The 16,086-nt window shown below is 47.3% G+C and overlaps 1 protein-coding gene across 50 annotated transcripts in view; it reads left to right on the top strand.

Annotated features, from left to right (window-relative positions):
- The window catches only part of LOC144111913 (uncharacterized), a 420,777-nt gene that overhangs the window by 200,961 nt on the left and 203,730 nt on the right, over nucleotides 1-16,086 (top strand). For all 50 annotated transcript variants that reach the window (XM_077645003.1, XM_077644993.1, XM_077645002.1 and 47 more), the window contains 3 exons: nucleotides 2,630-2,691; nucleotides 9,935-10,073; nucleotides 12,841-13,095. In XM_077645003.1, coding sequence (XP_077501129.1) covers nucleotides 2,630-2,691; nucleotides 9,935-10,073; nucleotides 12,841-13,095 — 456 coding nt within the window. The remainder of the gene's footprint in view (nucleotides 1-2,629; nucleotides 2,692-9,934; nucleotides 10,074-12,840; nucleotides 13,096-16,086) is intronic.

The following is a 16,086-nucleotide window of genomic DNA, read 5'->3' as shown; positions in this document are numbered from 1 at the left end:
CTTGTGAGGCGACTCCATCGCGCTAACACCTGTAAGCTCGTGAGGAGCCGCCCATTTTGCAGTGCTGGAAGAACAACACATGCAAGCAAGGGGCCGGGGAACACACACTGGTGTCGGAACGGAGAGACAGTTTCTGAAAAGGAAAAATAAATAACCCGCGACATGCCAGTTGGCGTCCAAAGCCGTGCGGAGCTGTGATTGGACTACTGGCAAATGCACGGGCCAACAGTTGCAGTTGCCGCGGGACAGTGGCGAAGCTCAGAAACAGAAACTACGCAGTTAGGCTATTTTTTTTACCTAGCGACAGGTGCCTTCCGATCGTTGTCATGCCTGCCGTTATGCCCACTAAAGAGGTGCGCAAGTTACAATGCACGATGCATTAGGCGAGATTTTTACAGCATCGCTTGTCCTATTGTGACAACCCGATGCACCTCTTCAGGAGGCTTCCGCGACATTCCGCATGTAGGCTTTCCTGCATAGTGTAGATTACAAAACTGGATGGCGGAAGTCATGCTCGGAGAGTTATGAAGGCGACAGGACGCATTCTTCGGATGTGGGCATTAAATATGTAACGTATTACGGAAGGATTAAAAAAAAAAACGCGATTTCGCGTTGCGACTATTCAGAGCGGATCGTCGACCAGCTTGTTGTAGCACGTGTGATATGTGGGAAGCCCACTTGCGGAATTTCTCATGAGGTCAAGCCTGGCGGCATCGGAATGCTATCGGTCCGCGTGATAAACAATGGAGAAGTAAGGGAATAGGACCTCTGTATTGCTTGCCTGGAATTTTTAACTCTTTATCAGCGGCTGATTTGCACAGATATTGTGGCTTTGCCACGGTCAATTTCATGAAAGTCTGCGCAGTATACGATCGCTGGCGAGTATTCGGGAATTTTTTAATATTCGGGAATATCGATTTCTCGAATACGAATCGAATATCAAACATATTCGATTCGTATTCGAAATTACGATTATTCGCACACCCCTACTTGAAGCCGATCCCTGAAATGAGGGCATCCTGGTAGCCCTCTTCGTGTGGACGTATCAGCTGGGATTCCATGCTTTCTTGCTGTCGGTGATGGCACGCTCTTTTGAGGTCATTCTTCAAGGCACCCAAAGCTATTGCTCGTTTGACTAGCGTAGTGTGCGGGGAAGAGTACGGCAAAAGGCATTTCTTTGACCTCGAAGCATAGCACCAGCTCGTCACTCGAGAACAACTGTAAGTCAAGAAATGCCTTTTGCCATACTCTTCCCCGCACACTACGCTAGTCAAACGAGCAATAGCTTTGGGTGCCTTGAAGAATGCCCTCAAAAAATCGTGCCATCACCGACAGCAAGAAAGCATGGAATCCCAGCTGATAGGTCCACGCGAAGCAGGCTACCAGGATGCCCTCATTGCAGGGATCGGCTTCAATCTCTTGAAAGATCTCCGCCAATCTAAACTCCCAAAGAAGCCACGGAAAGAAACAGAGAGGATGGCTGTTATGTCGTATTTGCACGGGATCAGCCACGCGCGTTGAAGAAGATAGTAGGGCGTGCTGGAGTGAATATGATCCTAACTGCACCCAGAAAGCTCAATTTGTTTTGCAGAATGGCGAATGAAGAAGCCCCAAACCAGCGCGGTGCAATAAGAAGCATGAAAAAATGTTCACCGCCTGTGACACTGAGGTAATCTACGAGATATCGCTGTCATGAGGAGCATCTTATGTGGGTCAGAGCGGACGCTGCATAAACGACCGCTTACGAGAGCACGCCAATAACATCACCACGGGATACGGCAGCATGCTGGCAAAACACGTTTCTGCCTGTCAATGCACTCCTAACCTTGGACGAAGCCAGATTTTGAGGCGGTATAATCATCAGCACAAGCGTGAGCTTTATGAGGCATTCATCACAGACAGGAAAGGCGCGTCATGTGTTAGCATGCCATGGATGGCATTGACAAGAAAAGAGATTTCATATCTTGAATAACCATGATGACATAATGTGGCAGAAGGAACTTCTCCTCGGCTTCTTTTGTTTGTTGTTTTTCTTTCCGGTATTTGTTGCGAGCAGTGCAATAAACCTGCAGTTGTAAGTCAGCGCTGTGTGTGTGTGAGTGTCTTCTTTCTTCTTTCTCTGTCCCGTGTAAGTGCGCTGTTATTCGGCGAGACCACAGGTGGTTGATGGGAATCCCAAAGCTCTTCAATACAGCATCTGCCATAGCTCAGCTGTAGCCTGGTGGGGATGTGAAAAATTGGTGGTGGTTTAGCTCTGGTTAAACCTGGAGTGACGCGATAGCTACAGCTGGCCGAGTGGAACTTGCTCAGTTGAATTGTGAAAGTCAGTCTTTCGCCGCTCCGTTTCGCTGAGCATTCCTTCTTCATCTTCGTCCCACTTGACTCGACGCATGCACACAGCTGTGGCAGCTCGGCAGCTGCTCCGCACCACGTGACCAACCATGTGACAGTGTGGCGGTGTCTGCACGCCAAAGGCTTGAAATGCTACTGTAGTGTAGCTATCGCTACATAATTGAGCTTTTTTTCTGTGGTTTGAGTTGCCACTGTAGCGTTTTATGATGTGAGTCATATGTGTGTTTTGCTCATCTGACAGGGTTGGCACCTCTTCTGTCTCTCCTCCCATGTGCAGCACTTGTTCCAGAAGGATCCGCAGTTCCATGAACTGAAGCAATTCCCAGGACCCCTGGTTAGGTGAGTAGTTGTTTAACCTTTTGTTGGACATGGAAAAGGGGGGATGGATTTATACTATGTCTCTGTATAGGTAGGAATGCAGGGTTCGCACGGGTCCTTGAAAACCTTGAAAACCCTTGAATTTGAAAGTGTGATTTTCAAGGCCTTGAAAACCTTGAAATATTTAGTGGTGCCTGAAAAACCCTTGAATTTCGTGATGATAGCCATTGGCGCCGTTCAGCGATTGCCCATTGATCAACTGGCCACATTGAAAGCGAGGGTTGCCTCTGGATCCAAGCCAAGAAAATCCAGTCCGGTTTGGGCGTTCGTCCTCCATGTTTTCATATTGTCGTGTTGTGTTTTTTGTTCGCTGCGGTCGCGCACTTTTTATAGTTGCCGTCCTCATACCGCTTGTTAATTGTCTCCCGTTGGCTTATTCAGAGCACGTGTATTGCGGCACGAGCTGGACGTGGACATAACTGTGTGTGCGCGCAATGCCCGGGAAGTGCAATTTTCAGCAATCGTGGCTTAGCCATGACGAGTACAAAGACTGGATTGCACCGGAGACCACAAGTTCGCATCGTGCTAGATGCAGACCATGCGGAAAAGTGTTTGACATCTCGTCGATGGGAGAGTCTGCGTTGAAGAGCCACAAGAGGAGTTCGAAACACAGCGTGAGCATGAAGAACGCAGCAGGTAGCTCCATGTTGAACTACGTGACATCGCGTGAGTGTGGCAAATCTGTTCGTGTGGTCGAAACGGAGTCCTCAAATTTGAATGCTGCAAGCAAGGCTCACGATTTAGTGGCAGAAGCGGAAATATTGTGGGCTTTGAAAGTTGTCACGTGTCATTACTCGTACAGCTCATCTGCCCACACAATCGATCTGTTCAAGAGAATGTCTCTTGACAGCGAGGTGGCGAAGGTCTTCACATGTGGAGAGAAAAAGTGCGCATACCTGACATGTCATGGTCCTGGACCATTCTTTCTATCATTCATTCATCAGGCGATAGATAAGTGCGACTATTACGCCGTTCTGTTTGATGAATCCACAAATGATTACCTCCATCGGAAGCAGATGGATATACACGTTAGGTACTGGGATGCATCTCAAAAAATAACAAGGTACTTCACATCCGTTTTTATGGGCCACGCGACGGCAGATGACATCGAGGATAAATTGTTGAAGGCACTGGAGCCATTACCACTTGTTAAGATCCTACAAGTGTCCATGGACGGACTGAATGTCAACTTGAAAATTTTCAGAAGCTTTCAGAAGCTTTCAGGAGCACCTGCAAAAAACTATCAAGTACAATGCCTAGATTTAGGCACTTGCAGTCTGCACGTTGTGCACAATGCCTACAGGGCAGGTATAACAGCAGCAAGTGGGGAGTGGACATTCTGTTGTCTAGTCTAAGTGCATTATTTCAAGATTCCCCGGCGAGGCAAGAAAACTTCGTAGCGGTGATTGGTCAGGCTACATTTCCCCTTAAGTACGTCTCCCATCGCTGGGTTGAAAACGTTCCGGTAATTGAACGAGCCCTTTCGCTCTGGCCTGGTGTGAGAATTTACATTGAGTCTGCAAAAAAGAAAAGTGAACCAGCCGAACTGTGCCTCCTTTCAAAACTTGCTCAGTTCCTCCAGTAACCCACTAGTCCCAGCAAAACTTAACTTTGTCCTTGGGATTGCACTAATTCTGAAAGTTTTCCTGATGGACTATCAGGTAGACCAACCACTTGTGTTTTTTCTGGCAAGGGACCTCGAAACAATTGTCAGGAAGCTTCTCACAAAGTTTTTGAAGTGTTCAGTTCTCTCTGCATCAGTTGGGACTACAGGCCTGTTGAAAATCAACATTGAAGACGTGAACAATCACACAGCACTTAAGGAAGTGTACATTGGTTATGCAGCTGAACAAATTTTGAAGAATTCCAAGGTCAGTGCAAAAGGTGCATTTGCATTTAAAATGGAATGCAAGCAGTTCCTTGTTAGTGTGTGTAAAAAGGTTCTTGAGAAGAGTCCTTTAAGATTCCCTTTGGTTATAGGCCTTTCCTCACTGGATCCCCGTCAATTGTGCAACAAGCCAGACCAGTGCCTAGCAGGACTCAAGAATGTTTTGAATGCCCTCATCGCTGCAAAAAGATTTAGCGATCGCCAACGGGACTCTGTTCTCTCTGAGTACGCCGAAATGCTGCAGATGGAGAAGCACAAGCTGCGTTTTTTTTAAAAGAGCTCTGACAGGCTAGACATTTTTTTCTTTGAACTCCGAAAGTTGATTCATCCTACGCTGAGCTCTGGACAGTAGTCCAACTTTTGCTTGTGCTCAGCCACGGCCAGGCAACTGTGGAAAACCTGAAAAGTATGTCGTATGTCTCATAACGCGTTACATGCGACGCCGTTAATAAGGCAGGTGGCATCCTTAACATTCCTATAAGAAAGGAGTTGAGGACCTCCGTTTCAGCTGCAAGGCATCGTTATCACGAATATCTGGAGGCACAGAAGAAGGAGCAACTTGAAGAAGCAAATGAGTCAAAGAAGCGCCTTGTTGAGGAAGAAATTGATACCTTGAAGCGAAAGAAATCAAGACTTGAAGCAACCGTTGCTGATCTGACAGCTTCAGCAGACAACTTGGCTGAGAAAACAGAAGAGACAGGCAACGTCATGCACATTGGGAAGTCAAATTGCCTTAGGAAAACGGCAAAAAGCAAAACGGAAGAACTTCTAATCATCAAGCAAGAAATAATCGCAAAGCTTCAGGAGCTTTCATGAACGCTTGTTACGACCTGTCTTCTTTTAGTATTAAACTAGTCTAATGTGTAAGTGCGGCTATTTCTTAGTTTTCAATAAATTTGTTGCAGCGTGTTTTAAAAAAGTTGTTTTATATAAAGGGTACTAAATTGAGTATTGAAATGAGTCCTTGGAAAAACTTTTGGGGGCCTTGAAAGTCCTTAAAAACCCTTGAATTTGTGCCTTCAAAGCCTGTACGAACCCTGGAATGGAACCTAATAATGTCCCTCCTGCATTGTGGGTCACTTTACTCAAACAGAGCATGTTTGTCCTGCTGTTCACTTGAGACTTTTCGTTACTGCCTGTGAAACTGGCAGAAGCAGTGCAGTTCTCTTGAATTTTTTGGTATAGTTGGCAATTATGTCTTGTTGTGGAGATTTGGATGGGAACAATTGCCTGAAAATCAATGCTTTTAGGGTGTCATCCATTTTTAAATACCGTATTTACTCGAATCTAACGCGCCCTCGATTGTAACGCGCACCCGTTTTCCTTCGCAAAAAAAAAAAAAAAAGTACCACGCACCTCACCCTTTCATACACTAATACAACCTTGTCTCGTTTGGAAAAACAAAGTTTTAATCTCGATGCGCTAAAGTTGCGATAATAAAACACACACACACACAAAAGGAAACGGCTTATCTTGCCAAGATTGTTTTCACTCGTCGTCGCTGTCAGACAACTCCTTATCACTGTCGACGGACCAAAGCATTTCATCCTCGGTGCCGTCCATGGCATTCGATATACCACATTTTTTAAAGGCCTTGCTGACCATGGCAGACGGTATCGTGCACCACGCATCTTTCGCCCATCCAGTGAAGTCTTGCAGCGAGGGACGCGTAATTCTGTTGCTGGGAGTGAATTCATGGCTGCCATTCACAAGCCATTCGGTGTAGAGCGCCCGAATCCTGTCTTTAACCGGCTTGTTTAAACAAACATCGAGCGGCTGGAGCTGCGATGTCATGCCGTCGGGTATCACGACAAGGTCGGTGTTGCATGCAGCGAGCTTGTCCTTGATGCGCTCGTCGAGATGGCACCTGAACGCGTCAAGCACAAGCATCGCACGCAGGCCCAAACTGCCGCCGGGTCTCTTGCGCCAGACGTGATCGATCCAGTCGGCAACCAAGTCCGTCGTCATCCAACCTTTTTCATTTGCGCGCACAATCACGCCACTCGGAAACACGATTCCTTTCGGGAGAGTCTTGCGTCTGAATATAAGATACGGGGGCAGCTTGTGCCCATCCGCGGTGCAACAAAGCATTGCGGTGACGCGTGTTTTTTCGTGGCCGGAAGACAACACGCGCACTTGCTTCGCCCCCTTCTTTTCAACAGTTGTGGTGGCAGGCATGTCGAAGTAGAGCGGTGTCTGATCGGCATTTCCAATCTGGCCAAGATGGTAGCCGTTCCTGCGGCGCAAATTCAAAACGTACCGCTGAAAACTATGCAGCTTTTCTTCATACTCCTCGGGCAACTTCTGGCATATCCCCGTCCGCCTTCGAAGAGAAAACCCTTTTCGCTTCATAAAATTTGACAGCCAGCATCTGCTCGCTTTGAAGTCGCTCCGCGTGAGCCCCGTTTGTAGGGCTAACTGCATCGCCCAGACTTTAAGCAGATCAGTCGTCACTGGCCGCTGCGCCGCTCCCTGCTCTTGCACGTATTCTGCGAGCCGCTCTTCTATTTTGGCGAACCGGCCCTGCTTCGGTCCACTGAAACCCTTTCGTGTAGCCTTGCTGGCGAAAATCTTTTCCTTCTGCTCGCGCCAGTCCCGCACGCATGTTTCTGGAACTCCGAATGCGCGTGATGCGGCCCGATTTCCGTCCGTCTCTGCACGCATGATGACTTTCCTTTTAAATGCGGCATCATGATGAACTCGACGTATCTTCGCTGTCGCCACGTCCATGCTGGTAGATCAAACGCAGAAAACGGGTAGACTAAGCACGAGGAGGATGCTACTGCAGCTAGGCTGGCTAGGCATAGACAGCTAGGCTCGAAGTGCGTACGAGGCGGCCATTTTGAAATGCCGATGGCGATATGATATCGGAGATTTATTGTCGTACTCGATTCTAACGCGCACCCAATTTTTGGACCCGATATATTGGGAAAAAGGTGCGCGTTAGATTCGAGTAAATACGGTAATAGTGATGTATCCGTTGCTTCCATAGTTTTGCATGCAGCCTCTTTTTTTTTTTTAACCCCTGGCTGCAGTTGGCTGGAAAAGGTTAAGATTGTGTTTTGGCTCATTAATTCGAACTGCAGGAGGATGCCCATGGAGTTCGAATGAACCCATTCAGGCCCAGTGATTCCAGTTGGAATCGAGGCCACCAGTCTTAATTAGTTCCGGCATTTGCCAATTCATGTTGGTGGCCTTTCACCTGACTGGCGCACGCTTGGCTCTCACCATCGGCCGACACCACTTCTTCCCTTGCATCGTGCAAAGAAAGAGTAGGCCGCACTAAACTCTTTCGGTGAAACACATTTACCAGCGCTAAGATATTTTGCACACACAGTTGATTCCAAATGTGCCTGTTGTAGAATAAGCAGCACAGTCATGTTTAAATTACCTGTGACTGCTTGTGTTGTACAAATATTGCTTCTTCCTCACTCAGTATGTGGCAGTAAACATTCTTTTCTCCAAAGGGGTCTACATTCAGCGCAAGGACTTTTCATGTGGAAAGGAACAAGTGTCGAGAGTGGCCCGCCATACTTGTTGAGGTGTCATTTCACCCAATGAAGTAAAATTAACATTCATTATATGAATCCAAAAACAAAGTATAACATGAAAGCTTTGAAACCTCTGTGAAATATCATCCATGGTAGCAGATTTAACTGCAGGACGATGTAAAACCGAGTGGTAACACAACTATGTTGAAGGAATCCAGCTTTCAACTTTCAAAAATGCAATAGATTAGACCAGCAGTTCATGCTGTGCATCCAAAATAGTAATTGCAGGAAATGTCATTTTATGGACGCAGCATGCTACTGTTGGACCAGACAAAATTTAAGAATATGAAGCCCCATCGCTAGGAACAGCTTCACTGTACTCAACCTCTGAGAATTGTGCATTACAAATTTTTCGTCTATGCAGAAAGCTAGATGCTGTGAGCTAGAAGCTGGAAATCTGGATACTGGGAGCTTGGTCGCCCTGCTTCTTAGATGCCACCTCTCAAGAGAGCCAGTGCTTGTCTATATCCGCGCACTGACCCACACATATTGAGAAATGTCTCGTGCCTCTTGGGGACAACATTTAATTCAGCAAAGACAAGCATGGTTTCAAAGCAGTTGATAATAAATAAAACTTTCCAACAAATCACCCAACTGAGCATTTCGCACCCACTATGTCCCACTGATTCCATTTGGAATCATGCAAAAAAACTCGTAAAGAACAGAAACATTGATTTTGAGATCTTTTTGAATTATCCTCCTCCTACACTTGCTGGTCTGTAGACATAAATTTTTTATAATAACCAATTTTAATTTGGGCCAGAAAGGGTTAATACAAGTTTGAACCAGCAACAGGGAACAGAAAATGAGATGCGCTTTGATTGCGAAGCAGTTGGGTGGTGAGATTTCCCTATTTTATTCTTCTATATGATCACCTCCTGCTTTTTTTTCCGGAAGGCAACGGTCAGCACTTTCTGTTCTGAATCCCGAACAGCGTAGCACGTCCTCTTCACCTTCAAAACTGAAGAAAAGGCGGGCAGTGTTCGGCACATGTGAACTTGCACAACGGAGGGCTGCACCAGAGTCACAGAGGGCAAGTGACCGCGGTCCGAAGGCTGGAAAATCGAGCAGCGAGCAACTATCACGCGACTGGCAGTTATCAACCAAAATGTCACGCAACCTACGCGACTCGCAAATTCGTGCTGAGGCTGCATGACCATTTAGATTGAAAAGTAAGGGTATGCAAATATCCAAAACTTGAAATAGCTTGCGAGTGGTGTTTACTTTCAATTCGCTTTGCACTGCCAGAAGGTATGAATTTCTTGTTCAGCTAAACTCGCAGCAAAACACAGTCTTAAAAAGCCATATGTCGCACGAGTTACCGTGCTCTTTCCTCATAGAATCGACTGCCAGCACTGAGCAACAGCTAGCATTTAGCTAGCCCTTGCATCAAATCAGCCTTAGTAGAGGGTCTGCGGCGCCCTAGTCCAAGGGGGTGCGAAATATAAATACCTTAACAGCTCTTAAGCATTTGTTTGTTTTTAATGCTTCCAGCAATCAGTTTTTATTCTCACTCTTGCTCAGACCCTCTGAGACGAGAACACTGAAAAGTCACCCGAGTAGCTGGGTTTCCTTGGCCACCTACTGTTCCCCACCCCAGCGGTAGCGCAGTGTTTTTTTCTGTTTTTTCCTCCTTGTTACGGCCGTGGTTGGTGACCCATGTTATTATGTCTTTTGTTTTTTGGTGTCAGTGCTTGGTTCATTGACTGCGTGAAACCATGCTGCGAAGCATGCAGGGTGTAATTTTGTGATGTAATGTGTGCAGGTCCCAGACCCACAAGAACGATGTGATCCAGTTCTGTACACACAAGATTCAGTCGTTTGCTGAGGACCCCAACTTGCCTGACCGGTCATCGCACATCCTCCTGTGGGAGTTGCTGGTCCTCATGCTCAGGCAGAATGGGGTACTCACTCCCTGGTCTACTCGGTAGTTGCTGGTGGTTGCAGATGCCAGTAGTAGTCATTCTTCCTTCCTGCACCTATCTTTCTGCAGGTATTTTCTGGAGGCTCATTGGAGTACTTGAAGAAATGATAGCTGAATTCCCGTCAAGCACAAGTTGCTGACTGGTTCTTGCAGTCAAAACATGAGAAATGTTGGACCCGTTCGTGCAAGCTGTTTATCCACCTCCTAAGTGTGTTATCAGCCATATCTTTATGTACTACCAGAATCATGCACACATTGGCTTGCATGATTCTGAGCAAAGACAGCTACCCGTATTAGTTTGTGCTTTTCATAGTGCACCTCCTGCCTTGCCAAATTTTAAGGCCATAAAAATATTATCGACATCAGATCAAAAACATGACGTGCTGTGAATGGCGACATTGGCCAGGTGCTCTGTTGGCAGTCGGTGGCTGATGCACCAGCTGATGCACCAGCTGGCACCAGTACTCGCAGCTGAGCGAAACCTTCACGCCGATGAGATGACAACCTGACTAGTTCTTCTTTTCGATAACTTTTATCGCTATCACAAATAAGTGAAGAAACAGGCGACTGCATTTTGTATGTTCACACTGTGGGAGCCACCAGCAGCAGACAATGAATTATAGTTGATACCAGCCTCCTTGAGTAGGCCTAGCGAGTCCACGGGGTTCGTATATGCGATGTCGGCGGTTGTGTAGAGTGAGTTCACTAGTTTTAGTTAGGGGTGTGCGAATATTCGAAAATTCCCGAATACTCGCCAGCGATCATATACTGCGCGCACTTTCATAAATTCGACCGTGGCAAAACCACAATATCTGGGCAAATTAGCCGATAATCGAGTTAAAAATTCCAGGAAAACAATACAGAGGTCCTTTTCCCTTCCTTCTCCGCCGTTTATCACGCGGACCGACCGCACCCCGACGCCGCAAGGCCTCACCTTGCGAGAATTTCCCTAAGTGGGCTTTCCCACATGTCACCCGTGCTGCGAACAAGATGGCCAATGGCCCGCTTCGAGCAATCGCAACGCGAAGTCGCGCTTTTTTTTTAATCCTTCCATAATACGTTACATATTTAATGCCCACATCCGAAGAATGCGTCCTGTCGCCTTCATAACTCCCCGAGCGTGACTTCCGCCATCCCGTTTTGTAGACTACGCTATGCGGGAAAGCCGGCTTGCGGAATGCCGCGGGAGCCTCCTGAAGGGGCGCGTCGAGTTGTCACAATAGGGCAAGTGATCCTGTTAAAATCTCGCCTATTGCATAGTGCACTGTAACCTGCACAGCTCTTTAGCGGCCGTAATGGCAGGCGTGGCAACAATCGGAAGGCCTCTGTCGCTCTGCTGCTAGGGCAAAAAAATAGCCTGGCTGCATAGTTTCGGTTTCTGAGCTTCACCACTGCCCTGCGGCAACTTCAAATGTTGGCCCGCGCATTCGCCGATAGTCCAATCCCAGCTCCGTGCGGCTTATTTCTTTTTTCTTCTTAGAAACCGCCTCGCCGCTCCGATGCCAGCGTGTGTTCCCCGGCCCCTTGCTTGCATTTGTGTTGTTCTTCCAGCACTCGAAAAGGGGTGGCTCCGAATCTCGGCACTCGGAGACCCTACGATCTACAGCCCTCCTATCAGCCTGCGGGAAGAAGGTCCGCCTACACGGGCGACTTTTTGTACCAGCAGCTATAAGCTGACTACAATTAGTGCATGGACCCCCTTTTCCAGGAGCTGTATGTTAATCGCTGAGTGCCTTCTCCGCTTTGTCATTGACACAAAGCAGATGACTTTGGCTTTCGCATTCATTGGCGCTTCTTGCAGAGTTATTGCACTGCATAAACAAGTAAACAAACTGGCAAAAAAGAGATGAGATTGTTCAATCTAAGTAGCATGCACCTAGCATTTCATGCTTAACAAACGCACAGTTTCTGCCTATACACAGGCAGCTATGTAAACAAAAGGTGTTGAGTGCTGTCAACAGGGACTCATTCTTGGCGGAATTACATGCTCATGCAGTAAATGCCGAGTCCTGTAGGCTTCAAGCATCATCCTTTAGCATTCATTTAGTGAATACATGGACTGTTTGCTAAAAAGCAGCACAGAACGGCGAGCAGCAGATATCTCAATCAGCAGCCACCTGAAGCACCCTTGTGATGCTGTCGTGCGTGCAGGGCAAAGTGGAAGACTGTGGTCAATGATGCACTGTGTTGTTATGCGACCAGGGGATCGTCATGCAGTTGGCTACAGGCCACCAGCACAGACATCTGCCGTGCATTGGTGTAGGCGAAGCATGGCAAAGCGAAATACAACGCAGAAGCGGCGTTGGCATATACGCGGTGTGGCAATTGAGATCGGCCGAAGCGAGCTGCTTGGTTTCAGGACTCAGTGTCGTTCCTCGCTCGCTTGGCTTTTCTCAGCATATCGCAGTGCCGACCAAGTTTGCCGGCACATGATTTCGAAAGGTGCTGCTATGCACAGCATCTGTACGAGAGCAGACGACGCAGCAGTCCATGCTTGACAACTTTTTGGGCCGACGTAACCAGGGTTGCTGCTCTTCCCTGTTAATGACGTCGCAGCACACCGCGACGCTCAGAAACCGAAACCGCTCAGTATAAGGAATGCAGTAATAAATTATTTATCGCACATGTATGAATTGCGCAGCGTGTATCACGCGTACTGGGGCAATACGCAACGTTTGGAGCAAAGAACACGCTGACCAAAAATTTGTAGTCTCCACCCTTTTTAAATCACTTGCATGGCATTGCAGTTTGTCTCAGGGTCGGACATTGCTGAGCTGCTCCTTCGAGGACACAACATCTTGGAGCCTGTGGTATCTGCATCAGGACTTGCTCGACGAGGCGGTGAAGGGGGCGAAATGACCTCACCCGAGGGTGCAGATGACGGCAGCAGTCCATCACCGGACGAGGGCATTGTGGTGTCTGACCGTGCCCAGCCAGGAGCCACAGGCTCGAGTCAGACGCTAGCAAAGTTCCGAGAGTTTCTACTTTTTGGGCACAAAAAGGTGAGCTTGTTATTCGACACTGGCATATTGCTTGTGAAACGAATGGCAACAAACAAATGTGAGGAAAGAATGGCCTCCGCCTTCTTGCTTAATCTTAAGAGAACTTCTTGTGGGGCTAGTGGTAATTGATCATTGCAAGGCGCCAAAACCACACACACACCGCTCTGTCCCGTACTCTTCTCTTTGTGTGTGTTTGTGGGGGGGAGTCAGTAGCCAGCCCCCCAGCAAAGTGCAACCAGAGGATTATACCGTATAAATGTGTGTCAGGGTTGCAGCCATGTACGGGCCACACCGTGTTTTTCCTAAGGAAATTTTTAAGACTTGTGAGAGCCACGCCGAACCTTTTCACAACCCACGCGGGAATAGCCTTCGAAATGCGTGCACAGCCACTCCCAGCCGCTACCCACGAATGGCAAGCGAGGCTGTGAGTCGCCATCACCGTGCCCATAGCCGTCCCCACCACCGTCCCCATCTACCGCCCCCATCACCGTCGTTGTCGACGGCTTTTTTTCCTCTTCCACAAACTCCTGCTAACCAGCTCCAGCTATTTTTAGCTGTCAACCGCTTGTGTGTTGTGGCTTTCGTGTGCTGTTTGCTTTTTTTTTTTTCAACGATATGCAAGCTTTTTAGGGGGATGCAGGGTTCTAAATGTAAAAATCTCAAAAAAGTCAGATAAAAAAGTCAGATTTTAGAAAAGACCAGATTTTGCATCTAAACGACGTTTTTAATTATATCCCCAAAACAGCCCAGAAGAACTTTAAAAAATGTTTTGTGACTGTATATAGCAAGAAACTTGCAGAAAGCGTAGCATGACAATGGCTTTATGGATTTTCATGCAGCTTGTTGCATTATGTTTATTAAATCCTCTACGCACTGACATTCCTACATTTCTGAATTACTTCATCATTTTTTTTCACTCTGTCACCAAATTTATGTCACAATAGTGAGTGCATTATGTGTGCGTGTATACAGTGAAATCCACTTATAAGAATACCGGTTATAATAATATATCTGATAAAACAATGGTCAATCGGGGCACTAGCTTTATCTTATGTTCTATGGTAAAATAAACTGCTTATAGCAATGCTGTCATAGCACATTATCAGTTATAACAATTAAACCTGATCAGTGAGAGTCAACCTTGAAAGAAACAAAAACGTGGAGACTACAACCGCACCAGCCAAACCACGCTTAAAGCACAAATGAACGCGCGTGTGGAGCCGACTGGCGGACCAAACCAACACAGCGACGCAGCGAAAGAATCCGTAACATGCACTCAAAGATGCCGGGTGCGCTGAGGATCCTCGCATATCGCGGCGACACAGGGAGAAGAAACGATGGATGTGTTCCCCATTGCAAAAGGCTCAGGCAGAGACGAAAGCAGGGAGCCTTGGTGGAGCAGTCCATTATTAACGTTTCTGAGGGGCTGGCAGCGAAAGAGGCAAAAGCGCGCGCGTTGTCCTGCCTTCCACTGTTCTTGAGTAACTTCGAAGTTTTCACTTGTCCCGAAGGCAAGCGTTAACTGCATCAGGCGAGCTGCTGGGTTGGTGCACTGGCCACGTGCGCGATGTGTACTCGCAATCGGTGAGGTGCACACGCATGGCCAGCATGGTTGTCAGCTGTGTCAGCTGTCACTGTTCCCTCGGTTCTGCAAGCTCCTTGGGTTTCCCGTCATGAATTGTTTCCGGAAAGCAAGCTTGATGACACAGAGGCTCTCGAAGCTCCCGCCCTTTGGTCATTGATGAACGGCATGTCGAGTCGAAGACTTCTTTCACGTTGACGATGCAGTTATATGACTGGCACGGCAAGCGATCGTCCAAATAGCCCAGCACAAACCTGAATTCTATGCTGCAGATTCATCCGTGTACCTTAGACGTGCGTGCAACGGTAGGCACGACGACAAACGTACGCCGCGTCTCAAAGTCAGTCAGACGGCGTTGTTTTGATTTTGCATTTCTGAGGTTTGCGCAAGCCCATTTCAGCCAGGTAGCAGAGCCCAGCTGCATGCTGTTTCAGCCGCTGATTGGCGCGAGCGCTTTCATCCGCGTGGTTCTTTCTCTTGGGTTCTTCTAGTGGGTTGAAGCTGTGCGCTCGTCACCTGCCGTTCATTGTTTGTGCAGTGAAGCTTCTTCACACCCGACGCTGCCTCTTCTGAGGAGTGTGACGCAGGGGCAGGGGAGTTCCAGCAATACCGCGTCGCATGTTGCTGTGGAGGCCCTTACCACATTTGAGCATGCATGCAATAAAGCATTTATGAAAATGTGAAAAAGCAAGGAGCTGTTGTTGCCCACTCTTTCACCATATAAATATACCATGATGCAAGCAGTTCTTGTTATCTTTTCGGGATCATTCGATAAATCAAGCATTTTTTCCAGTCCCCTGAAGTTCGAATTAACAGGCTTTTACAGGCGTTATAACGATCAAGCCTCTGCAGGCCTTTCCTGTCATTAAATGCTCTTAAGTTTGTCATGTTTTCTTTTTATCGGCGCAACCCTGTTATAACAGTTCTCTGTTAATTAAAACAATGGTATTTTCTTGCCACTTCAGTATTGTAGTACAGTGTTGAACAGAACCTCAAGGGAACGGGAAAATATGTTCCTTTAATCAGGAGTTTCGTTCGGAGTGAGAAGGTTCAGGATTTCGCAATCCGTTCCGCGCTGCTTGATCCCGACGAGGCAGGCGTGCGCGTAGTTGGCATTCTCCGCAGAAGCGGATCTCAAATGCAAAATCTAGATAATAAAGAGAAGGTACGCAATGGGCACAAACATTATTGCACAAAAGCAGTAAGCAGTGAACTTTTTTTTTTTCAAAGCACTACTGAAATTTAAAAAAAAATGTCAATAGTCCACTTAGTCTGTGGAAATCAGTGGGAAGTGCAATTTATTGGCTTGTTGAAAAGGACTTTATGTTTGCTTGTTTTAGCTCTCGCAACCGTTTTCTTTGAATGGCGCCACCCATACTAGACAGGCTGCTCAAAAACAGCTCAAAACC

Source organism: Amblyomma americanum, unplaced genomic scaffold, assembly GCF_052857255.1.
Source record: "Amblyomma americanum isolate KBUSLIRL-KWMA unplaced genomic scaffold, ASM5285725v1 scaffold_13, whole genome shotgun sequence".
NCBI lineage: Eukaryota > Metazoa > Arthropoda > Arachnida > Ixodida > Ixodidae > Amblyomma > Amblyomma americanum.
The sequence above is the reverse complement of the archived record's forward strand: the minus strand, read 5'-3'. Positions and strand labels throughout refer to the sequence as shown.